At 46.4% G+C, this 25983-nt stretch overlaps 1 protein-coding gene across 7 annotated transcripts in view; it reads left to right on the top strand.

Annotated features, from left to right (window-relative positions):
• The window catches only part of Srgap2 (SLIT-ROBO Rho GTPase activating protein 2), a 239550-nt gene extending 219894 nt beyond the window's left edge, over nucleotides 1-19656 (top strand). For 5 of the 7 annotated variants that reach the window (XM_029477380.1, XM_021172064.2, XM_029477361.1 and 2 more), the window contains 6 exons: nucleotides 2248-2472; nucleotides 5650-5729; nucleotides 7595-7775; nucleotides 9664-9810; nucleotides 13276-13600; nucleotides 16396-19656. In XM_029477380.1, coding sequence (XP_029333240.1) covers nucleotides 2248-2472; nucleotides 5650-5729; nucleotides 7595-7775; nucleotides 9664-9810; nucleotides 13276-13600; nucleotides 16396-16779 — 1342 coding nt within the window. In that variant the 3' untranslated portion in view covers nucleotides 16780-19656. The other 2 variants (XM_029477392.1, XM_029477395.1) reach the window with 2 other exon arrangements.
• Nucleotides 19657-25983: the final 6327 nt, after the last annotated feature.

Raw genomic sequence — 25983 nt, 5'->3', positions numbered from 1 at the left:
TGAACTAATCAGTACCCCCCAGAGCTCGTGTCTCTAGCTGCATATGTTATCAGAAGATGGCCTAGTCGGCCATCAGTGGAAAGAGAGGCCCATTGGTCGTGCAAACTTTATATGCCTCAGTACAGGGGAACGACAGGGCCAAGAAGTGGGAGTGGGTGAGTAGGGGAGTGGGTGGGGGAGTGTGTGGAGGACTTTTGGGATAGCATTGGAAATGTAAATGAAATAAATACCCAATTTTAAAAAAAAAAAGATAATAATCTCTCCAGTTTTAATCTGATGATTATATATTTCCCTTTTCTAAACCTGTTTCCTTTAACTCAAGGTCCAGAGAAGGATTTTAAAATTAAATGTCTAATAATGAATGTCTAAATGTCTATGAGCTGGATGCAGTGGTGTAGGACTGAACAGCATTTGGAGGCCAAGGCAGGAAGACAATGAGTCTGGGGAACATAACGAATCTCTGTTTTAAGCAAAGACAAACCAACTCCTGTGTAGCCATGTAGCAGCCACTGAGATGATGCCCTTGCCTGCTGGCCTCTCTGTCTTTAGTTTTGGTATTGTGGAGTAATACCTCTCAGCCACTCTGTCCAGGGCAATTGTTTATACCTCATGCCATCTCTAATGTCCTACAGTGATTATAGAAGGATCACAGGTGCACATCATATTCTCCAGCAAAGAAGAACGCCATTTGTTAGAGGAAAACCAGCTTTGTAACATAAGTCTGGATGTGGGACACACTAGAAATAAACTTCACCCAATCCAGAAGAATGGCAGTGGAGTCCAAAGGCTCTAGTTCCTTTTCAGGGTCTGTCAGAATTGGACACTGCGAACCTACTGCTGATGACCATAGGCAGGCCAAACTCCTCAGCAATGCCCATCAAGCTTTGTAGAGGATGCTCCCAAAGACAGCCCAGGCTTCTGTGTCAGGACAGACACTTAATTAGGGCTTACTTACAGTTTTAGAGGATTAGTTCATTGTCATCATGGTGGCAGAAAAAAATGGTAGCACGCAGGCATGCAGACCTGATACAGGTAGCTGAGAGTTCTACATCTGGATCTGCAGGCAGCAGCAGAAAGAGAAAGCCAGGCCCTCGCTTGGGCTTTTGAAGCCTCAAAGTCCACCCCCACTAACATACTTCCTTCAACAAGGCCATAGCTACTCCAACAAGGCCACACCTACTAGTCCCTCTTAAGTAGTGCTACTCCCCCACCCCACCCCCGAGACAGGGTTTCTCTGTGTAGCCCTGGCTGTCCTGGAACTCACTCTGTAGTTCAGGCTGGCCTCAAACTCAGAAATCTGCCTGCCTCTGCCTCCCAAATGCTGAGATTAAAGGTGTGTGCCACCACTGTAGTGCTACTCCCTGCTGACTAAATATTCGTATATAAGAGCTTAGGGGAGCCATTCTTATTCAAATCACCACAGGTAAGGACCCATGGGGACCCCCGCAGGCATAGTGATAGTTGAGTATTTGGGTCCTTGGCCAAGGTTGGGGTGTGACTAGAGCAGCTGCTGGCTAAGAGTGGGGAAAAAAAATCTCTAAATAAATAAGCAATAATAAAATTAGCCTATGTCCAAGGGAACCCCAAACAGAATATAAACAGAATGCATGATTAATTCCTGGATGTAATAATAATACAAGGGAATATTATGAAAATGTTAAACAATTGCATTAGCTATTCTAGAAAGAATTTGCTGTCCTGATGGAATGAAAAAATTAATCAGCTGACTATATTTGTAATAAGTAGAGAATTTGGAATTGAAAATGCCCAGTAACTTGATTCTTTTGTATGCATGCATGAAAGCACATGATACACAGTTCCTGTGTCCTGTGCGGGTTTCTCAAAGTAAGCCGAGGGCCCCATCTGCTCTGATAGTTTAGTGAATTGGTCTGCAGGAGCCATATCCAGTTCTGCAGAGTGTTATATGATCTGTTTCCAAAGAAGGGTAGCTCTGATATGTAAGGTCAAAGGTAAGGGTGAAAATGAGACTCAAGGATTCAAATGGGGAACTGGAGAAAAGGGTCAGACCTGCAAGCAGGTCTTGCACCTTTCCTTTCCCTGGCTCCCAAATAACCATGGGCAGTGGCTCTTTCCTCAGCTGACTTTCCAGAAGGCCTCAGATGCCCAGAAAGGCAGGTGGCAGTTTGTGGACTTATGACTTTCCTTCTGGCAATGCCTCTTGTGTTTGTGTTCTCTGGGCATTCATGTGAGAGCTTTCCAATTTCCCCCCTCTCTCTTCTCTTCCAGCTTATCACAGTTCAGTGAAGAGAACATGATGGACCCCTACAACCTTGCCATCTGCTTCGGGCCCTCACTGATGTCAGTGCCAGAGGGCCATGACCAGGTGTCCTGTCAAGCCCACGTGAATGAGCTGATCAAAACCATCATCATCCAACATGAGAGCATTTTCCCAAACCCCAGGGAGCTGGAGGGTCCCATCTACAGCAGAGGAGGAAGCATGGAGGACTACTGGTAAGGGCCCAAGAAGGGGAGGAGAGAAAAGAGTGCCTGATAATCACTGCTGTAGAGGCCAGATGGTCAAGCAAAACCCAAAGGAAAGCAGCCAGGTCTTCCCACCTCCACATACAGGTTCTGTAGGTTGCTAGGGTCTGGCTGTTCTCCCATCTTAGACTCACCCACAGAATAAGTGCCTCTTTGCCCACCTCCCTTTTTGAAATGAGTATTGTGTGACTAGGGACCATCTTAGAAAATAATGACCTTAATAGCAGTTTGCAAGGAAAGGAGAGTTTACAGAGTAGTGTGTAGACCTGCTGTTCATCAGACAGCGGTGCCCAAGCTGTGTATTGTGAGGAAAACAGAGCTGGGTCTCAGGGAATCCTGTTCTTAGGAGGCAAAATCTATATATGAGGCACACTGAGTTTATAAGGTGGCATGTTAGGATGATTTCAGAAATTTGTGAAGAGAAAAAGTGTAAACTTATTTGGAGTAGGTTACGCTTAGTTCCACCCCCTGTAAAACATATGACATTATATAGACAAGGTTTTTTATGACCTAGCCTGAGCACATACTTCTAAAAGGAACCTCCCTAAGTATATTTGTATTAGACCACCTCTTTTAGACAAAGGAATCATTTCTAAAAATTAGAATACTAGTTCCCTTTTTCAGATGAACTCCTTACAATCCAGGAAGGTCACTGCAATGTGTCAGCCCACCCCAGTGATTGGGGACTCAACCCTGATCTCATGCTTTCTAGGATCAGGCCCCATCCAGTACCTCACACAGATGCCCTGATACCACTTTACAGTGCCATTCTTCACTGAATACAAAGGCCTTTTAACCCCTACCATCTTGTTCCTACTCCCTTCTTCTCTAAATGGTTTTTAATAGAAGCTGAATGCACAAGCCAACCCAAATCAGATTCCGTCTAAATTAACATCTGGAACCAATTCTTCCAGCCCCATTGCTATCAACCACAGTAAGAGAGGGCAAGGCATATATTTACCTAATTAGCAGTCAGTTGGTCCATGGTTTTCCATGACCCTCTCAGAACCCAGGGAGTGAAGAAAATAACATTTGTGCCTCTGTAAACTTTTTATGGCATCCTTGGATCGACTCTCTCCTGGACTTCAGATCTTTGGCCTGCATCTGAGCTGGGGACACCTCAGGTAGTTGCTTAGAGACAAAGCTTTCTGTGGCTGACAGGTAGTTCACGGTGACTGGGCCTGTTGATCAGTTGACCTCCTAGCCTGTGAGTTCCAAGGATATATTTCCTATATCTTTGCATGAGTAGTTAAAAAGCTGTGGAATGGTCCTTTCGTTCTTACCTTTACCTGTAAAGTTAAACATCAAATCACTGCAGGTTCTGGACCAATAAAAGGGGGATGTAGTGGTCCCAGTTCCCTGATACCCAGTCTCTACCCAGGGAGCAGAAGCCAAGGAGTGTGGTTCCTTAGAACACATACATGGAAACTCTTTCTTCTAGTTTTCTCCCAAGTGTTTTCCTCAGCCTTTACCTTGTGTGTTGTGTGTGTGATATTTATTAGTGGTCTTTGAAAACACCACACAGGTAATCGGGGAACATTTGTGCCACTGTCCTTGGCGTTGGGCCAGTGGCATCAAGGAACAATTGTCATTGACGTAGCTCCTGACTTCCCTTCTTTAGGAAGAAAGATACTATCACAGTGAGCTAAGGCAGTGAAAAAGTAAGCCCTCCCCAAATTTAGGAGAGTGGCCAAGAAACCGAGACCACCAGACTGCTAACCATTCCACAGATGTGAAAAAGTACATTTCAGACCACCTACCTGTCCCCCGATTGGATTCTGGTCGCCTAGGACTACTGCTAGGACCTTGGGCCTCTGATGTTGTTAGTGTCGGCCATATTGCCAGGGCCCAGGAGAGGAGAAGCATCAGATCTTAGGACTACGTAGAACCTCAGAAAGTATCATTCCTTTACCATGGCACAGATTTGAAAGTGGAAAGTCCAGACTAACAGCACCAGATCCTGTGGGACCAGAATGAAATGCAGAGTCTCTAACTCCAGACAGATTTTGTGAGTCAGAAAAGCTTTTTAGCAAGCCCTCCAGGGCTCCCTGCAGTTTAAGAACTGATGCTCTGATGCCTTAATAGATGCACAGAAATGAAACCCTGCAATAGTCTGTAGGCCCAGAAAACAGTAAGGAATTATTTCGACTTAAAAAAAAAAAAAAAAAAGAAATGAAAACGAAGAATCCCTACTGATGTTCTATCAGAATCAGAGTATTCTCTGGAACTTAAGATCCCTCCTTAGGACCAGCTTGTTGCCTAGTCTTTAACAGGTGTCTTAGATGGGAGGGGGTGTGTACTGGGCAGGGAGAGGCAGGCTCCATGGCAGGAGGCAGAGGAGTGTGGTGTCTATAGGCTTGCCTGCCTGGAAAGGTGTGCTTGACGGCTCCTGCTGCCCGAAGGGAAAGCTTCAGACATGGTCAGAGGGTTCTCTGCTCTTCAAGAATGCCCACCTCCTCCCTGAGCCAGAAGAGAATAGAAGAACCTCAGCCATAGTAACTTCTAGCCACTCCCAGTTCTCAGCCTTGGATGATTTAAGAGAAGATAAATGTTTTAAGGACTAGGCTGAGCTTTCATCCATTGGCCTCCAGTGAAATCCACTCTCCAGCAGACCTTTACCTTTGCTCTGGTTCCAGTCATCCTCCACTCACTTCCTACTTTCCCATCAGTGCCTGGGCCAGTGAATCACTCGGTGCCGCAGAGTCAGCAAGTAAAGGAAGAAGTTACGCTTACTGAGCACCCCTCTCGCCAAAGCCTTCACTAGATTACACCAGTGATACCTCACACACCTCTGTATTTATTTTAAAAGTAATAACAGATGTAGCTATCAAATATCAAAGCTGGTTTTCATGTCCAGTTGTCCCTGCTTCAAAAACCAGGGCTTTCCTTCTCTGAGTAGTCAAGTTGTGTTTTATAAAGAGTTTATTTGTAACTCCACAGCCTTCCCTTTCTCTCAAGGCAGCCCAAGTCCCAAGTAGTGACATGTAGCTTGGGGAACAGAAGCTAAACTAGAGAATCACAGAGATCCTTTATTAGCAGTTGATGGCTGTGTGCTTAGAGTTTAGCAAGCAATTGATTTGATATAACAAAGGGGAGGAAAATTTTAGGAGCAAACAGTGATGTCCCGGTATCGCTCTTCTGTTTCAGTGACAGCACTCATGGAGAGACTATCTCTGCTGAAGACTCCACCCAGGACGTTACAGCGGAGCACCACACAAGCGATGATGGTATGCTATAGGCTGCTGGTCAGTAAAGCAGGCATGATAGTATATATTGTGCATTCAACCAACTATGCTGTCCAGTGGACCCTAAGGGGGAGAAAGGAGTTTCTTGTCTCTCCTTACCTTGGAGGAGCAGTCTCAAGTAATGAATACTTGAGGTGAATAATACCCCTTTTGTAGTCCTGCAGCTTCCTTGCCCCACCTCTTAGCTCCCTATCTAACCTGAATCCAGTAGGTATCGGCCCGAATACTGCCAGGTTACTGGAAACCAAAGCAAAGCTCATTTGAAAAACATCAAGCCTGGGGAATAGAGACACTGGGTGCCAAGAACTCAACAGAAGCCAAGTGAGGGGGGTGGGAATGAGGACACAGAAACCACACGCTTGCATGCCTGCCAACTGGAAAATGTGACCCCTTCCAAAGTACAGATTTGTGTGCGCTGAACAGCCCGTGAGTGTGCATCCAGGGGTGGAATGCTCAGCTGTCATCCTCAAACCCCTCTAGAGTACACGTGATTTATTAGAGTCTGTCCAGCCAGCACATTTTCCCGGCGTCCAACCGCTCCACACCTCCATTTCTGGATCACTTGGTCTCTGGAAGTCTCAGGAGTTGACAAGGGCCCTCAGAATTTTATGGGCAGAAGAAGAAAATGGCACAGTCTACAGAGTTTTGCTTGCACCCCTGCCTTGCTAGAAATCCTGCAATCTGGAGCCAGCTTTTGAAGGAGGGAGAGATAGGACTTATTGTTTAAATCATGGTGTGAGAAGAATCAGAATGATCTTTAAGAGAGAAGTAGGTGTAACAAGAGAATTCAGTATTCATTATAGCTGCCTTGTTCTCACACTGTTAGAGGTTTATCTCTAGCGAGATTGGTGGGGCAGCTGAGAAAAACGAGGTCACAGAGCCAAGTGCTGTACTTGAGGTTGTAGAGAACGGATACTGGCCTACTGAGACAGGGGTTCTGCAGTGGAATCTTCATCCAGCCCATTTAGCAGCAGACTTGCCCCCCAGGGCTTTATGGGCATGGGCTTGTTTTTAATCAGCCTTCCTCCCTGCTGTGGTATTTACAAACTAATTGTTCTATGTTTGGGAGAGCCTTCTACTTACTATCCAATCTCTACTGCAGCTTAGAATGGATAAATGATGCCAGCAATGGCTGCATCACATGTCACATGAATGTGCACATATCACAGTGCTGGGCACTATTCTAAGGTTTTTCACAGTTGAAATTAACTCCTCATAACAACTTCATGAGAAGGGAAACTTCCTGTCATCCTCACTTTATACATAAGAAAATCCCACAGAGTACTTACAAGCCCTTTTTAACCTCTCAAGTTATTTTCATATGCATTTTCCATATATTGGTTTTAAATCACTTTATATATTTTACATTCTACTGGGAGGACTGAATAACACAAATAAATTACCTAAAATATGGTACAATTTGAATGTTAGGTTGCTGATGAATTTACTATGTAATCAGAAAAATGCTTAAAAGCATAGTATGTCAGACTGGGTATAGAGGTCAGTGGTGGAGTGTACATCTTTGCCCACAGACGAAGCCCTGAGTTCAATCTGCAGTACTGCCTAAAAGAAATAAAAAATCAAGAATGGATAGTAGACAGTCAGCATAAAACATTGTGAGATCACAAAGGAGTTATCAGGGAAAGCAGTGTCCCTGTGTGTTACTGCAGGCAGAGGAGAGAAGTTGGGCAGGGCAGACAATACCAGTCTGTTAGAGCTTTATGGATCCTGTGCAGCTTATTTTTACACTGAGTTATCCTCCCACCACTGTTAGTAGACTTTTCACCCAGTTTCCTGAGTCTGTAGATCCCAGAAACACATGCTTCATTCTTTCCCGCCCTTCCTAGAATGTGAGCCCATAGAAGCCATTGCCAAGTTTGACTACGTAGGCCGGACAGCCCGAGAACTGTCTTTCAAGAAGGGAGCATCCCTGCTGCTCTACCAGCGGGCTTCTGATGACTGGTGGGAGGGCCGGCACAACGGTATAGATGGACTCATCCCCCATCAGTACATCGTAGTCCAAGACACGTAAGTGAAACCCTGGCACCTTTGGGGGAGGGGGTCTCTGCTGCACTGTGGGAGGGACACTATTTCCCAAAGGGGTTCTAAGACTTAATGTTCCATGGAGAACACCCAGCCTCTGCAACTCATTGGAGAATTGTTTTGATCTCCCACTTTCTCTTCTCCCTTTAAATTGCCACTTGATCCATTTGTTTTAGAAGCGTGCCAGGTTTATATACATTTATATGTAAGCTTAATGAGTGATAGCATGGACTTTTTCATTTGACCATGCATTAGTTGCTTTCTGGGAAGGTTAGGCTGAGAAAACATTTGCTTCTCTGTCTTAGGGTTACTATTTCTGTAATGAAACACTGAGACCAATGCAAGTTGGGCAGGAAAGGGTTAAGTTGGCTTGTGACCTCCATCACTGAAGGAAGTCAGGGCAGGAGCCTGGAGGCAGGAGCTGATGCAGACACCTTCAGGGATTACTGAGTACTAGAGCCTGCTTTCTTATAGAACCCAGGACCACCAGCACAGGGATGGCACCACCCACAGTGGGCTGGGCCCTCCTCCGTCAATCAGTAATTAAGAAAATGTCATAGAGGTGGATCTTGTGGAAGCATTGCCTCAGTTGTGGTTCCATCCTTCCAGATAACTCTAGCGTCTATCAAGTTGACTTAAGACAGGCCAGCATAGCCTTCCTCTGTAGCTTAGGCTGCTTGGGCTCACTCTGTATAACGCACAGCAGTCCTCCTGCCTTAGCCTCCCAATGCTAAGATTATAGGCATGAGCCATCAGACTTGGCTTACCCCAGCCTGCTGAGCCACTGATAGGACTTTCCCACCTGCAAGTGAAGACTGACAGGTTGCTTTTTAGGAGAAATCTTTTTAGAAAGATTTTTAGAAAGAAAAGGAAGCCTTATAAAAGAAGCAAAGTAGGACACGTAGAAAAGGTAGGAAAAGGATGTCGAAGACCAAGGGAAACCAGAGTTGGCTCTAGAGGTTTTGCTGGGTAGCCTGTCTGTTGGTTCCCACTCTTTGAAAGAATGTATCCTAGGCAGAAAGTAGCGAACCTTGTGGCCTGCGCACACCTGCCCCCCTTCGCCCTGCCTCAGCCCCACACCTCCCTAAGATACAGCATTGTCACTGTTTTAGTCCTCCCCTTACTATTATCTTTTTAAAGGTTGATATCCTGAGTCTGCACCCTCCCAGCCTCTCTCGGGCTTGTTCTGCGGGGAAACCCTCCCTGTGTTGATAACATCGAAAACCTGGTGGCGGTCTGTGCACGGACAGGACTCTCCCAAATTTAGCATTATGACTTCACCACGGGATCCAGAGAAGATGAGCTGTGGGAGAAAAGGGGCTCTCTTTTTCATCAGTAGCCAGAGGGGCCAGGAGAGCAATGGAGAGACCTGAGACCATCTTGAATGCTCAGAGTGAGGCTACATATGCTACGACAGTGTGGCCATGTGTCCACACCATGCCTCATCGCTGGCATCTCCCTCCAGAGCCACTTCAGAGCTGCCTGTCATTACCAGCAGCACTCAGAACTTCAGCAGATAAACTGCAACCTGGACCTCACCTCCTTCTCCAGGAGGTGGTCCCATCGTGGCCACCCCACAAAAGCAGCATGGGCCCAAAGGCAGATGCTTTGAATCCAGGTGTCCCCTAGCCAAGCTTTTCTGAGAAGCTGAGAATAAAATAGAACTCAGCAAACTATTTATTTATTTAAGTGACCCTCCAAAGGCCCTCAGGTTCCCTTGCCTCTGCTCACAAAGCTAGCCCCAGACGGGGGTTGCTGCTGCCTCTGCACTGTGTGGGGTTATGTGTCTGTCCAGGGGGGCCATCTTGCTGATTTAACACTGCTTTTTGTGTTGTTTTCCCTTCTCCCTGCCCGCCTGTCCCTTCTACCCCAGCGAGGACGGTGTCGTGGAGAGGTCCAGCCCCAAGTCTGAGATTGAGGTCATGTCTGAGCCACCTGAAGAAAAGGTGACAGCCAGAACGGGGGCCAGCTGTCCCAGTGGGGGTCATGTAGCTGATATTTATCTTGCAAACATCAACAAGTAAGCGCTGCTTTTCATTTTCTGCTCCCCTAAATGATTCACTCAGCCTCACCCCTAGCCTAACCCCACTCCGCTCTGCTGTACGCAGGGCTCCCAGCTCCCCTAGCCTAACAGTCTTCACGTGTTGTTTGCTGCTGCAAGGTGTGTGGCCAGGAGAGGAGGCCGATGTGGGTCTGAGAGCAGGCCCCAGCCTCCAACTGTCTGTTGTCATCCTGTGGTACTGTGTGTTCCACAGTGTCTGTCTGCCCAGACTTCCTAGCAGTCTTAGCCAAACCTTCATCAAAGCTTTGGTCACCTTTGCAACTTGGTTTTGTGCTGTTTCTTCTATTTCTTATCAGTGCCTTCACTTTTCCAATTCTTATTCAAACCATATTTGATATCTTCCTTGACCCTTGTCTGTCTACAGATTCAGAGTCTCATATGTCTCTCACCAAGCTAATGTCCCACCATGTGGGCTTGTTTCAATGATATGTGTCTGTCTCTCCCCATCCTGCATTCATAGCCATGGAAAAGAGAAGAGCACTGAGCTCCTAAATCATCCTGTGATTTCCCTTCGCTCCCTTTCACACTAGCAGAAATCACTTTTCATCTTCTCCTGTTGCTTTAGCACTGTGTATTATACTTCCCTGGCAGTCCCTCTGCAGAGTTCCCCCAACCCCCTGTCCAGCAGGCTTACACTCACCCCAGCTTTCATTGTGGCCATTAGCAGTATTCTGAGGTTCTAACTCCATCCACACCTGCTGGCTATCTAGAGGGATTCCTCGTTCGCCTGCCCATGAGCTGCCGCCTTCCCAAGAGGCACTCAGGCTATTGGAGAACTAATCTCATCTCAAGGGGCCAGACACCAAGTCCTACAGACCTCTTTCCGCCAGACCCTGAACTGTGGCCCAGTGCCAGGAGGATGACAAGCCCCGGGGCACTCGTGGTGACCGTGGATTGGAGATGACGCACAGTTTGTATTCCTCCTGACTTTGGAGGGGTGAAATGATTTGCACTTTGATACCCTGTTAACCATAGCCTCTGGACACTGAGACTGGAAGGAGAATAAAAGATGCTTATTGTTGTTAAACTGCATGAGGTTGCCAGATCTCTTGGCTTTTTTCCAACCAGACAATAGAGGGGTTGGGGGACATGGTTCTTTCCTATCTCTTTCCACTCAAGTTCATCTCGTTTATTCAGCTCACTTACTAGAATAGTCATAATTTAATTCAGACCACTAAGCAAGTTGAGAATTTTATACTTCCCTCCATCTACTAGGAGGGCAAGTTAATAAAAACTAGCTGCCAGCTAATCACATTTTTTTTTCAATACTTACAAGTCTGTGTTAATTATGCGCCTACAATCACAAGGTCATAAACCTATTGAGTCAGAAACCAAGACTGGATGTTGAAGGGGAAGTTAGGTGTTTATTTACACACATTTATTTTTGTTTTTATGGTGTTGAGGGACAGAACTGAACAAGTCACATATTCAGACGGAGCACCCCACTGCCAAGCTACAGCTTCATCCCTGGGTATTAAGTTTTAAGTCAGCATATATTTGATGCCACTTATTACAAAGGAACGATAGAGATCAAAGGCTGAAAATAGTCAAAAGATAAACAACTGGTAGAACGTTGAGATGGCTCCCTTGAACTGCTTGCTTGGTGGTATCAAGATTCTTCTGATGAATTTCCTGGGACAGACTATAACCAACCCATGTCAACCTTTCCTAGGCACCAGCCAATCAGTGCATGAGTGACAGACAGACCCCCCGTATGCCTGTCCCTTAGGAGCGAGTGTGCCGTTCTGTCTTCCTGACTACCTCCACAACAGTCCCCCCCATGCAACTTCAATTTCCTGATTGCCTTAAAGAACTCTCTCCTCCTGGACCCTCTCACTTGGTTAACTCCTCCTCACCCTCCAAGACTCACTCTAAGCATTTTTGGGGAGGCCTTCCTGACACCCTAAGTTCCTTGAGGCTGAAAAAAAAAGTGCTCTCATCCTGCGTTCTGGAATGGCTTGAGTTGTTGGTACTCAGTGCTATCCATGCCTGGTTCCTCCTTCAGGCTGAGCTTGTAACCAGCATCTCTGTCCTCCTCATCTTCATGGCCCAAATAGAGCCTGGGATGGCACACTGCCACAGCCTCCTAAATCTGCCCTCTCAGCAGTTCTGACTTGTGAGTCAGCCATCCTTGAATGGAAAAAGGAAATCAGCAGAGTTCTTAGGGTGTGGCGTTTCACTTTAATTCCACATCCTCTATTAACCATCTGCGTTGTGCCAAGCACCGATGCTAGTGATTCAGAGCTCACAGACTGGCAAGGCAAAAGACCATATGGAAGGCAACTGAAACACAGTCCCATGTAATCACTGAGGGGATATGGGAGGGGGAAAATCTCTCCAGTCTGTAGTTGGAGGCACTAGTGTCTGGAAAACTTGACAGAGGAGGGCTTATTTCAGCAGAGCCCTCCTAGACTAAAAAACATCCTTTTTCTTGTTGAAAATGGCTGCCTTCCAAGGCTAGTCCTACCTAGCCGATACATGCTTAGAGTGGCTGCTGGGCACATCCTGCTGGACCCAGAAAGATAAAGCAGATCTCATCTGTAAGCAGCACAAGAACTTACTTAAGCTTCAGATATGGCCCCCAGTCTTCAGAGTCCTACCCTTACCATCCAGAGTCCTCACCCAGCTCAGCTCATCTTCCTCAGTAGATACAAGATCAGAGCTACCCAGCTGCTATCTGAACTAGCAGCTAGATGGCATCTTAGATGAGGTCCTTTAAAATCTGGTTTGAAAAATGAAATTATTCAGCATCGGACAATACCCATATGACTAGGATCCTACCACACCATATCGTTGGAGAGCCTTTTGTGGTATGAAATAAACTGGCCCAGTGCTGGGTGACATAGGAGTTGCATAAATGTCCTTTCCACCCTAGAAGCAAGCACACAGTGAACCTTCTGTCTGTGCCAAAAAGCAGTTCCTTGAAAAATCTTTTCCATGTCTATGAATACGAAACAGCCTCTTACTAGAGCCCAAATGATGACAGGCTCATTATACATAGTTGAGCAAACTGAAAGCGTTAACTCCTGTTACCAGCAGTTCTCCCCTCCTTGGTGATGGTGAGACTTTCTTACCTGGGGCTTTGGGCTGCTGTTCAGGCAGGCAGTGGAGTGGGTCTTTTCATGACTCTTTTCTCCCACTAGAAACTTTCTCTTAAACAGGCATTTTTTTCTGACAGCATCTTACATGTTTAGAACTCAAAAGCTCACAGCCACCAAGTAAGTATGCGTTTCACTCCGCCCAGGTTGGGGGTTGGAAGGGAAACAATCCATAGAGAAAACAAGAGAAAGAAAAGCTGGAGAGTTAGTGTAATCTATTTGACTCTCTTTAGAAGTCCCAGGTGCCAGCCTCTACCCCCTGTCACAATCCTAGCTCCCTTGGAGCCAGGGCTCCCTGATCAGATGCCATTTTTGTTTGTTGAAGGCAAAGGAAGCGTCCAGAATCTGGGAGCATCAGAAAAGCATTTCGGAGTGACAGCCATGGGCTGGGCAGTTCTCTGACTGACTCCTCCTCCCTGGGGGTGGGGGCTAGCTGCCGTCCATCCTCCCAGCCCATCATGAGCCAGAATCTCCCCAAGGAAGGGCCAGATAAGTGTTCCATCAGCGGCCATGGCAGCCTCAACTCTATCAGCCGCCACTCGTCCTTGAAGAACCGGATGGACAGTCCACAGATCCGGAAGACCGCCACGGCAGGAAGGTCAAAAAGTTTCAATAACCATCGGCCCATGGACCCTGAAGTCATTGCACAGGTAACAGGGCTCTGAACAGTTAAGTGATAAGCTTACTATGGTTACTTCCCCTCAGCAGCCCCGGAGAACCCACAGAACTTAAAGCAGACCAATGCTCTGTGCATTCTATAGAGAGTACTGCAAGTATCATACAGTGAACCTGCCAGGACAGCTTAGTGAGCAATCTGCCTAGTCCTGTCTCCCCAGCAAGAACCTGAAAATAGGATTAGTCGCACTAAGGTAAGGTCTGGGGTGATAGCTCAGTGAATAAGAATACTTGCTATGGAAGCAAGATGAACTGAATTCAAATTCACAGCACTCACATAAAAGCCTAGCATGGCCATGTATGCCTGTAATCTCAGTGCTGGAGATTAGGAGCAGGCAGCCAGATTAGCCAAAAAGCAACAAGCTTCAAATTCAGTGAGAGACTCTGTCTCAAATAAGATAAGGTAGAGAGTAATAGAGGAGGGTATCTGACATCTTCCTCTGGCCTCTGTCCATAGGACACATTGAGTAGGTAGGTAGGTAGGTAGGTAGGTAGGTAGGTAGGTAGGTAGGTAGGTAAGTAGGTAGATAATAGACAGATGATAAAAACCCAATAGTAGACTTTAGTGAAGCTGAAACAAATATATCTGTCACATTTATATATTTCTCTGCCCATCCCTATCACCCCACTTCCTGAAGCTGATCTAGGTGCTTGTGGGTAGATAATTAGTCCACCATCTGATTCTATCATAAAGACCCCAAAGTATCCATGTTGCTTGAAGCTCAGGTACTAGAAGGGCCTCCAGCCCAGGGGTCCTGGTAACAGTGCAAGTGAGCTCCAAATTGCAGGACTTTCCTTCTCATCTATACTACACTGATAACTCTGTGTTTTCCATAAAATATTAGAAGCCCAACCCGACATCTAAACATCCAGCTACTGGGGCCACTCCAAGCAGTTCTCTCAGACGTCTCTCCCAGCTATATAATTTTCACTAGAAGAGGTAGGAACTAAGGGCTTGGTTTTGTCCTTTTCCTCACCTCATCTTCTGGGATGACAGGGAAGGGCAGTGGAGGCTCTATATGGTCTCTGTTGGCTGCATTGCTGCTCAGCTTAAGGAGGTGTACCTGGTGAGGCCAGAGTTAAGCCCTGGGCCTGTGATGTCTTGCTTTGCTAGCCTTCTATCCTGTTTAAGCTCCTGACAGCAGTCTGCCTTGCACCATAGGAATCCTCCTTGATCTTCTTTTGGCCAGTCATTAATCTAAGTGTTAGAAATCACAAACATACTAGCTGCATTAACAGATGGGGCCAGGAGATAAGAATTCTTCCAGAGCATTCTAAAAGATTTGGGAAGTCTAGTGTATAGCTCAGTGATGCAAGCTCAGAATGCTTGCCTGGTGAGGTTGCAGGAAGAAAGAAGGGGGGGGGGCTAATTAATGCAACCGTGATTAGTAAAAATGAGTCCCTGTCATTTGTAGCAACATAGATCATGCCATAGAACCAAAAGCCCTGAGTGGGAAATCTGAGGCTGACTTGGAACTTAAAATGTTTGAAAGTATTCTTGATCCCAAAGAGGAGTCCTGTGGTGGCAATATTAAACACAAGTGTGCAGCGGGGCATGGAAGCTGGGTGCTTACACACAATGGTTCTCTGGTTCTGCCTTGAGCCCCTGGGCTAGGACTGCTTTTTTCCTAAAATCTGCAGTGTCCACTGATTTGCAGATGCTAACTTACCTGTGTGGGCTTTGGCTCCCCCTTTTGGCCACTCTTTGGGTTCTCTTTCCTGGTGCTGGGTAGAAGGAACCAGTTTCAAGGTACACACTTGAATGAGTTGGGAAATTGAAGCATTGTTCTAATCAGTCTTCAAGGACTTGGCTCTTGAACATCCCTTAGCTCGTGTGGAAGATGGGAGGAATAACACCCTTAACCATTGGCCTTGAAGTCAAGAAAATAAAGATCATACTTGATCTCTACCACTTTGTAAAATTTGTTCACTATGTACACTTTCAAACAGACACAGACATACAGAGAATTATATAATGAATCCCCGTGTACTCATGACCTTTCCTTTCTCCATCTAACTGTATGTAATTTCATCCAGAAATGTTTCAGCACCTGTCACAGAAAACAAGAACTTGAGTTGAAAAGACTCAGCTACTCTTTCCTTGTTAATTTTTTCTCTCCATTGTTAAACTTAGTACATCTATGCAATGTGTTTGATCATGTCCTCCACTGCTCCCTGCCCCCATCTCCTCCCAGGGCCTCCCACTTGGCTTCCTGCCCAATCTCATGGCTTCCTTTTGTTGTCGCTGTTGTTGTTAACAACCTGCCCCCAGTCCAATACATACTGGGCTAAGGTTTCCCATATGTATTGGAAGTCTAATACTTCCCATATATGCATAGGTCTAGGGCTACCTTCTAGGGTATGGTCAAGCTACCAGGAGCCCCATTCCCAAAACTGAGTGACTCTTCCTCAGCAACTGTCAACTGCCAGTAGCTCCTCTGATGGGGGTGTGGCCTAAGGGGCCCCACCCCAGTTTCTGCTGGCATTTTGGCTGGCTTGATATTGTACAGGTGACCCCAACGGGTATAAGTTGATGTGTACAACAGCCTGTCATATCCAAAAGTCACTAGTTACTCTTTCTAAATTCCTGACAATGACAATCTCTGTCCCTTTTTTCCACAATCTGGACACTCATGTGTCCTAGGACTTTGGCCAACTGAAATAAGGCATTTTATTGCTGGTTTCATGGCTTGGCCTACTTGAGTGAAATTGGATCCTTGGGTATATCTGTCTTGGTTTGTCTTACTTTTTCCTTTTTCCTGTTTTGCAGGATATTGAAGCAACAATGAACTCTGCCCTGAATGAGCTTCAAGAGCTAGAGCGGCAGAGCAGTGCTAAGCACACACCTGATGTGGTTCTGGACACCTTGGAACCACTCAAGACCTCCCCAGTGGTAGCCCCCACATCTGAGCCCTCCAGCCCTCTGCACACCCAGCTCCTCAAGGACCCTGAGCCTGCCTTCCAGCGCAGTGCCAGTACTGCTGGGGACATTGCCTGCGCCTTCCGTCCTGTAAAGTCTGTCAAGATGGCTGCTCCAGTCAAACCACCAGCCACACGGCCCAAGCCAACTGTCTTCCCCAAAACAAATGCCACTAGCCCTGGTGTCAATTCATCTGCTTCCCCACAGGCCACAGACAAGTCTTGTACTGTCTAAGGGGTATAACGTAATTATTCTAGACAAGGAGACTGGCCGTTTCTAAAATCTTCCTATTTAAGTAGCTTGGGGACTCAGTTGAAAATTAGGTTCTAAGTTGTTCTTACAGGAATTAGCCTTCCCATTACCCAGCCTCGAGAACGAAGCCCTTGTTACTGCTTTCCCTGTTCTGGTCCTTCCTCCACTCTTTGCTTCCCTCTGTTGTTGGAATCCAGCCAGCTCCAGTACATACTGTTCTTAGGTTAGCCAGTTACAGGTTGTCCATGATCGGGTTGCTGTGATATCTGCCAAGGCAAGACATAGGGACACGAGCCTACGTCTGTCCCTTCAGACCATAGAGGACACCTTGACCAGATGTTTGGCTGCAGCTCTCAGTGACATCTTGTTTTTCAGTACTGATTTAAAAAATCATATATAGCCCAGTTTTCATTTTATATAAATAAATATATATATTTGTGTGTATGTGCGTGCACATGCACACCCATATACACACACAGGTTTTTCTGGTCTCTGATATAGCCTTTCCTGGTCATAGACCACTCTTTGTTGTGGTGGCAGTTCACACAGAAGCCCCCAGGAGTCTCTGTTCTCATCACAAACTTTGTTCTGTTTGGAACAGAGAAACCTGGCCTTTGAGATCTCTCTGTCATAAACATTTAGCAGAATGGGACAGTCCTGTGACCTGCCGTGCGGGTGGGATTCTGTCTTCTTCCTCTTGCTGTGAGGGGGTCACCGGTTATTTGCATTTGCTCTGCTCCATTCTGTAGAAGTGCATCCTAGTCTTATCTCGGAGCTTTAGAAGTTTTTCTGAACATAGAGACTTTTCTTCCGTTCCTGTCTTTGTCTCTGACACACCATTTTCCATGTAAGATGTTTTCCAATATAAGACAGTTCTATAGCTAGTTCCTTTTAGAGTAAAACATCTTAAAGTTTTATTTTGTTTATGGCAGATTTAAAAAGGGTAGGAAATGAGTCCTTCTTTCTCCCACTATTTTTGGCATCTAATACTTTTAAAATTTGCCATTCCATTAAAAAAATTAAGTTGCTCTCTGCTAATCCAAAAATTGGGCCCAGATTAAAACTATTTCAAGTTCACCTCTTGGCTTAGTTTTTTATAAAGCTCTCTCGGGATGAACAGGGGCTTGAAAATCCTTCGATAAATTCTAGAAGTGCTGCCTCTTGAAACTGTTTTTTGTTTATCCAACCAAGGATGACTAAGGGAACGTTGATCAACACCAATTCCCAAAACCAGAATCTTAAAAAGGGAAAAACTGAATGTGTCACATTGGGTCCTGCCTTTGGCCTTTTTCTACCATTAGATGCTCTCCCAACCTACAAGCCTGGGGCTTGGAACACCGGCTCTTTTACATCGTGCTTCCCCAGGAGCACCAGAGCTAGGAAATCACACCATGGGATCATGTGTTTCAACAGCTCCCTGCAGCTCAGGCTCATTCTCTGTTTCCTGGCTTGAATGCTATGCTTTTATTTTAACTGTATTGTTTTCTATAGTTCAAGAGAGATGGGTTTGTCATTTGGGTTGGAATCCCTGAGTGTTCTTAGCTTTGGGCTAGAAATGATCCTTTTGGACCAACTTGTGAAGCTGGCAGTTGGATCTGTAGGAAGTGGTGGATGCCTCTCTCTGAGTGAAGGGAATGGGGAGCCTGAAGGAGTCACTACCGAGAAGAGTAGCTTGCAGCACCGGGAAGACGGCTCCCCGAGCTGGAGCAGAGAGAGCTCCAGCCCTCCTTGAGTGGTGTGAGTCTGACTGCATGGGGCCCCCTTGGTCCTTTGGATGTCTGATTCTTGGTGTTCTTTTTACTGACCTGGGCTTGTACTGCTCCTGAGCCAATAGGGGCTTCCAGATCCGAGGATCCGTTTCCTTGATGAATAAGAAGCCCCACCCTTCACTTTTTACATTCCTCTTAACCTAAGTGATTATAGAGTTTTCAACCTGCCCTATATCCTCTCTCCAGGACACTACCCTCTAAGAAGGTAAAAGCAAAGGTTCTTGAAGACCATACTTTGGGCCTGTACTTTTCTTCTTGCCTTCTCTCTTAATCCTGTACATTATTTGTGTTTTTTCATCCCTTTGGTCCGATGTCCATCTGCTGATTTGCATAATGAACTGGACAGTGTACAAGTGGTTCCCTACTCACCCCAGCTCTGGGAGCCTAGCTGTCTTCCTTATCTCTGGTGCTTCTGACGCCTGTGAGATGGTCCTGTTAAAAGGAGTAGGAACCAGAAGGAGGAGACTCCTCCTCAGCAGAGCTCACTTCAACTGGAATTGAGGTTGCACACTGTGATTTCACAACCAAAAGCCAAAAGGAGCCGGCCACCCCAGGCCTTGGGCAACCAGCCTTCCTCAAATAGGCTTGCCTGAAACCAGCATGATGCTTCCAAGAGCCCTGCTCTGCCCCTCGTGGCATGGATCCTTTCCCTGGTGTGGACTTAAGTCTCTGGGGAAGAAAAGTGGGTGGGGCTACCAGCATCCCAGTTTGGAAAGTAGAGGAGTTTGCCACCAGCAGCTTAGAAACTGGAAATGCTGGTCTCTGCCAGCCTCCTCAGGCCACCCTCATTTATCCCCAAGGAGATGAGAAATCCTTCCAGTACCAGGATGAACAGACCACTGGAAGGGCTGGTGTGCATGGACTTCGGTTCAGAAGAGAACTTAGATCTTCCAGGGAACTGCAGTGTTGTGGCGTCTGATTTGTATGTCACATTTGTGTAAAATGGTATGTTCTTTAAAATGGTGTTGATAACTGGAATATTGTATGTATGCTTGAAGATGCTTTGTGCGAACCTAAGACTCACTCAGCCAATGCTGGATTGGGGAAAATCCAAAGCACAACTTCAAAATAAAATACATTTTTAGGTTTTGCCGCTGTACGTCACCTCCCTTCCCCCCTCCCTGAAAGCAGTGAAGTAACAATGTCTGAGCCTTGCAACAGTAGGAACTAGGTGACTTTGAGTGCCACCTTCTTTCCCCTCTTCAGCATTGCTCCCATTTAGCCCATGTGTGGAGCCTCAGAGAGTTTGTAGGAACTCTCCAGCATACTATTGACCAGTCTGTGGTTGTAAGAACTTCCCTCAACAGAACCCACCTTTGGTTTTCAATGCGGACGGCTTTCATTTCCAGCTTTATGATCAGGGTTCCCCACTTGAAAGCCTAGCCAGGCCATGGTGATGCACGCCTGTAATCCCAGTATGGAGACATGTGGATCTATGCGAGATGGAGGCCAGCCTGATCTACAGAGTGAGTGCCATGACATCTGGGGCTACACAGAGAAGCCAGCCCTGTCTGGGGGGGGGGAAAGAAAGGAAAGAAAAGAAAGGAAGGAAGGAAGAGAGAGAGAGAGAGAGAGAGAGAGAGAGAGAGAGAGAGAGAGAGAGAGAGAGAGAGAGAGAGAAAGAAAGAAAGAAAGAAAGAAAGAAAGAAAGAAAGAAAGAAAGAAAGAAAGAAAGAAAGAAAGAAAGAAAGAGAAAGAAAGACAGGTAGACCTATAAAACTGGTTGGAAACTTACCAACTATGACTAAGGGTTGCCAGACAGCTCTGTATTTTAAGTTTGCCTGCATGCATGGCTGCATAGTACATGTATGCAGTGACATGGAGGTCAGAAGTAGGCATCAGGTCCTCTGGAACTGAACAGACACAGCAGACAGTTTTGAGCCACCATGTAGGGCTGGAAACTGAACTCTGGTCCTCTGCAAGAACAATCAGTGCTCTAAACTGCTGAGCCATCCCTCCAGTCTGCCGATGGAATGGCTATTGTCTTTCACAGCTAGATCCCCAAGTCTGCCTTTGGCCATCCCTGTATATGGAAAAAGGTCTGACTGACATGTCTTGCTGCCGGTGGGGGTGGAGAATACAGGGATGCTTCCACTCTCTTAGAGATAGATGCCTTGTGTTTGAATAGAAAGTGAACATGATGGTGGAGTTCATAAAAAGTAACAGCTGGTTACTCTACCACATATCCTGCCAAGAGATGTTCTAGAAGCCCAAAGCAATGGAGCCAGCCAGTCATGGACTGAAACCTCCAAACTTGTCCCCTGGAGGCTTCCAGATGAGGAAAAACTGAGTCTGCAGTGTGTGTGTGTGTGTGTGTGTGTGTGTGTGTGTGTGTGTGTGTGTGTGTGTAAATGTACATATACATTGTCAAATTCATAGAGATTACTTGCCACTGCCTCCTGAGTCCTGAAATTAAAAGCATGCACCACTATGCCCTTCACGATTATTTTTTTCTAAGATGTTGCTGAATTCTTAAAACAGCACCATTGTCCTTGTCCTGTCTACTTGATGAATTTATGGGCAGACCAGCTTAGCACTCTTTCCTATCCTGCACCCAGCTTCTGCCTTGTGTGGGGCTATTTGACTCCTTACACCATGAGTTGCTTTCCTGTCCCAGGTAAGAGAAAGTGTGCACACATGTCTGTGCACACACATTTTAACATTTGAGAATTTCAGAAAGTGTGTTTGATCATGTTCATCCTGCCCCAGTTCTTCCCAGACTCATCCCCTCTTCCTACTCTTCCCTACCCAACCTTGCCAACCCCCATCAAGGTCGGTTGGTGCTGCCCCATGTTCTTGGCTGTGTGGCCTTCCACTGGGGCATGGTCTGCTTGTCAGAGACTGCACTCTTAGAACTGACCCTCTTTTTCCCAGATGCTAACAATCGCCTCTCACTCCTCTGCCAGGGGTGGGGCGTCATGTCCAACTCCCTCTGCGTGCTGAGATCTGGTCTGGTTTGTGTTTGTGCAGGTCTTGTGCAATGCATACATTTCTAATAAACAGATGCCAGATTTTTAAAAGCAGCAAAATATGGTGAGAGATAACAAATTAGAATGAATTCCACAAAACCTAGAGTCAACATTGATTTTTAGAGCACTTATTATAATAGGAGACATCCCTGAGGATAAGTCAAACAAGCTGACATGTTTGTTAGCATTATCTGTGTTCAGTGGTGACCCAGGGAATTCTACTCCAGCTGGGGCATGGACACCTTCCTTTTAGATTTGTCATTTCTGTCTCTTATGTATCTGGTATTCAGTTCCTTGCCTTACCAGCCTGTCTCATCTCCCTTTGTTAATGATGCTCTTGCAGCATTGTTGCCCTGGGCTGAGTCAAAATTGAGGCTGTTCTGCCACCCAGTGATACATGTGGGCTCTCACACCCACCTCCCATACCAGCAGCATTATATGAAGGGGGGATCCCTGAAGCCGATGGGGTGCTGGGATGGAGCCAGCCCTTGGGCTATATATAGACAAAGCACCAAAGAGGCTTAGAGAATCCTACAGACAAGAGTCATGCTTCTGGGGTCCCTCTTCATATGTATTCTATTGGGACTTAGATGGGAGCAGGTGGCAGAGAACAGTCAATACACAAACCCATTTCAACTGGATGGGAAGGAACCAAAACAGGATAGTATGGACTGTCTCATTTAAATGTTCAGAGAGCCCATTGTTCTAGGACATTAGGTAAAAAAATAATTTCACAGTTTACTCACAGCCCTCCTGCTTCAGCCTCTTGGGTGCTGGAATTTCTAAGCATGAGCCAGCACAGCTGGCAGGAAGTTTCCTTTGACTCAGATGCTAACCCTGATATCATATGTGACAAGGAATCATTTAGTCAAGCCACTGACTTTATCTATTCAAGCATTGTATTGAGCAGGAAAGACAGACTGTAGAGCTTGTTTGCACACACGCGGACACACACAGCAAAATAAGTGAATGTGAAAATGAAACAAGATGCTGGGTTTGACGAGAAACCATCATGGAGCTGGGTGTGATAACATGTGCCAATAGTCCCAGATACTCATTAGCTGAGGCAAGAGGATCACAGCTTGAGGCCAGCTTTAGCAATTACTCTATTTTTTTAAAAGAGGGAGGAGGCCATTGTGGTGTGAAATCAAGCACAGAAAATTTTAATTTCTGCTTAGGGAAGCTCTGCTAATTTAGATGACTGAAAGACATGGAAATAGCAGACAGTAGATGTGTGAGTCTGGAGTTTGGGGGCATGAAATGGATACCTGAAATCCACTAGGATATATTCAAACGGAGATTCCTGAAATGGTGTGTAGATGGGAAAGGAGACTCTCATAAAGGAGGGACCAGCAGAAAAAGATGGCGAGAACCCAACACCTAGGTGTCAGAAGAGCATGTCTTTAGGATTTAGCAGCAGAGTGCCTGGTAGGTAGGGGCCGGGGTAAGCCACAGAGATCACACCATGCATCTTACGCAAGGCCATCTCAGAGCAGGGACGGACATGAAAGGGGGACAGGCAGACAGCAAAAGAGAGGTTTGTGCTAAGGGGAACCTAGGGTGATGATGGAAGAAGCTGCTGCAGCTGGGTCGCTGAAAGCAGGCTGGGGGAGAGCCTGATTTCTAATACGCATGCCACAGAGTCCAGGAAAAGGAAGTATTTGACAAAAGTGAGGATCAACTGTTGAATGTGCCAAGGAATAAGATGAAGCTGGTGTCGAAAGTAAGCATTTGCTGGGCAATGCTTTAATAGCAGGCCTTTAATCTAAACTTGGGAGGCAGAGACAGGAGGATCTCTGCGTTCATCGCCATCCCCATCTACATTGCAAGTTCCAGGACAGCCAGGACTATATAGAGATACCTGTCTCAAACACTAAAAATGGGGGAGAGGGGAATGGGACTTCTTGGTACATAGACCCTGTCTCTAAAGAGAGAGGGGCGGGGGGGGGAGAGAGGGAGAGAGAGAGAATGAGTGAATCTTACCGGGGTGGGATAGGCAGCAAAGAAGGAAAGACCAGACTGGACAAAGACCAGGGTTTGTTCTGAAGACTTGAGAGACACATTTTTCTCTGTGTACAGACTCAGAAGAAAGACAGAGGAATATGGGGACAGATGAGTTGCATAGCCCCAGTGGAGGTAGTGGTGCCAGCAGAAGGGACACATGGTCCTGTCTCTCGGGAGTAACAGCAGATATTAGGGTAGTTACGGACTGGCCATGGCTGCTGAGGAATGAGTTCACTTTCACTTGCAGGGTCTTAAACTGAGTGTGGGAAGGAAGAACCACATTTCCAGATTAGGAATGATGACGTAATTGCACAGGGACCAGGCCCTTGGGGCCTGGATAGTACACCCACAGAACCCTACCCACCACTTGGGAAGAACCAGAGTTGACTTATGAAGGTGTCGGGACACTATAGGTTCTAAGGTTTTGTCACTTAGCTACAGCCAGTATACACAGCCCTGTAAACAAGGCCCACACATACCACCCTGCTCTGTCCTTTCTTTCTTTTGTTTGTTTGAGACCTTTCTTATTTTTAAGGTACTGGAAAGCAGTGTGTGTGGGTGGGGAGGGCGCCATAGCTACTATTGGGTATGGAATTCAGCCTCATACATGCTGAGCAGAACTACTGAGTTACACCCCAGCTGCCGGATTTTTTTTTTTTAAACAGGCTCTAGCTCTGATGCCCTGTTCAGTGTTGCAAGATATTTGATCACACAATGAACCCCAAGTCTGTTATTTACTGAGGAAAAACAAACTGTTTCTAGTTGTGGTGTGGCACAGCACTTAGCACTCACCTTTAATCCCTCCAGCTGGAATACAGACACGCCCTTAGTACACACCTTTCACCCCAAACAATGAAGGTAAAATTAGTTTATAGAAGGAAGCACCCAATTTGAAAGTGATATCGCACACATACACTTATACATTCATACACATGCACCCATACACAGACACGCATATACTTACACACACACAAACTCAAACAACACATGCAGAGTCACACATGTATACATTTACACACTCATAGACACACATATACTTACACACAGAAATCACACACACACAAACTTGCCTCTGGTTCTTGTGCTGCCTTTGGATTACCACTATTTCTATGATTCCTTGGACCTGGGAAAATGTGGCAATGTCTGTTATGAACATCCTCTTCCCTCCAGGCTTCTAAGCCACACACACACACACACACACACACACACACACACACAGAGCTGGGACACAGGCATGCAGCCCTATATCTTCACCACACCAAGGATGTTTCCTCCCAGAGTCTCCAGGCAAAGTGCCATCTATTACAGTTTCACCTTGCTGGCTCTCCCTAGTGTCCCAGGTACAAAGCCCCGAACAATTCACGCTCTTTGCACCTCTGGCCCTGCTTCCTATGCTTGCACTAGTCCTCCTTTGCTGCCTAACTCAGAGCACCCAGCAAGGCTGGCAAGCCCTTCCTGCTCCCCCTACAAGGTCCACAAAACCACTGTTTGCTCAGTATGCATTGCCATGCCTTCATATCACATTGTCCAGCATCCCGCATCTCTGGGATAAGATACCCATGTCCCTTTTCTGTCCTGAGCACAGTGCCTGCTTCACAGGAGATACTAGGCTTGGCTCTTGTGTTAAAAGGTGTGAAAATCCCTGGGGGAAAAAGGAGAATAGGCTTGCCAGTGAAAGGAGGGTAAGAGTGCAGGTTCATGGAAGAACATGAGTATAGCCTGCAGCATGGTCAAAGTGACACTGCAAATACCTTGTGGGCCTGAGGGGTACCCTTACCATAAAAGTAACCCAGACTTTCTAGACTGCTGGAGTAGCCACATTGAACAGGTCCACCTTGCTAGAGAAGGGGGTCTTACAGCACCTGTTAAATAATGTGCTGGAGAAAATGCATGCTTCTGTCCTCTCCAAGCCCATGATCGACAAGTGCAATCCCCCATGTTCTTGCCAGGTGGAAACCTGTAACACACAGGCTGGAGTGTGGAACCCTCAGGGATGCCCCTCCTGGCCTCACTGTGAGAAGCCACTGCAAGGGCTCTCGCTGTCACATTATCATTGGGTGGATCTGTCAGTGACAAGCTCTGGGCCTGTTCTTGCCTCTCCTCCCTGTGGTGGGGTGGGGCTGGCAGAGGAAATCACCAGGTGTGGCCAGGGGAAAGTCCCACCAACATTCTAGAGAAACATGGAATTTCCTGGGTTTTAACCCCTTGTCCAACTGCCCACTCAGCTGACCAGAGCAGCACAGCCCCCCTTCCTGGCTTCCCAGGATATCTGGTGTACTGGCTTATGGCTGGGAAGGTGGGCAAATTACTAAAGGTGTACAGAACTTGATACCATCAAATGTGGTCTGAAAAAAAAAACACTTCCCAGATTCTCCATCCCCTGCCATCCATACTACCTAAAGTACACAGTGCATTTGGGCGGCTGTGGTCAGAAAACAGCCCCG

This window comes from Mus caroli, chromosome 1 (assembly GCF_900094665.2).
Source record: "Mus caroli chromosome 1, CAROLI_EIJ_v1.1, whole genome shotgun sequence".
NCBI classification, from domain to species: Eukaryota; Metazoa; Chordata; class Mammalia; order Rodentia; family Muridae; genus Mus; species Mus caroli.
This window is presented reverse-complemented; position numbering and strand designations above follow the sequence as displayed.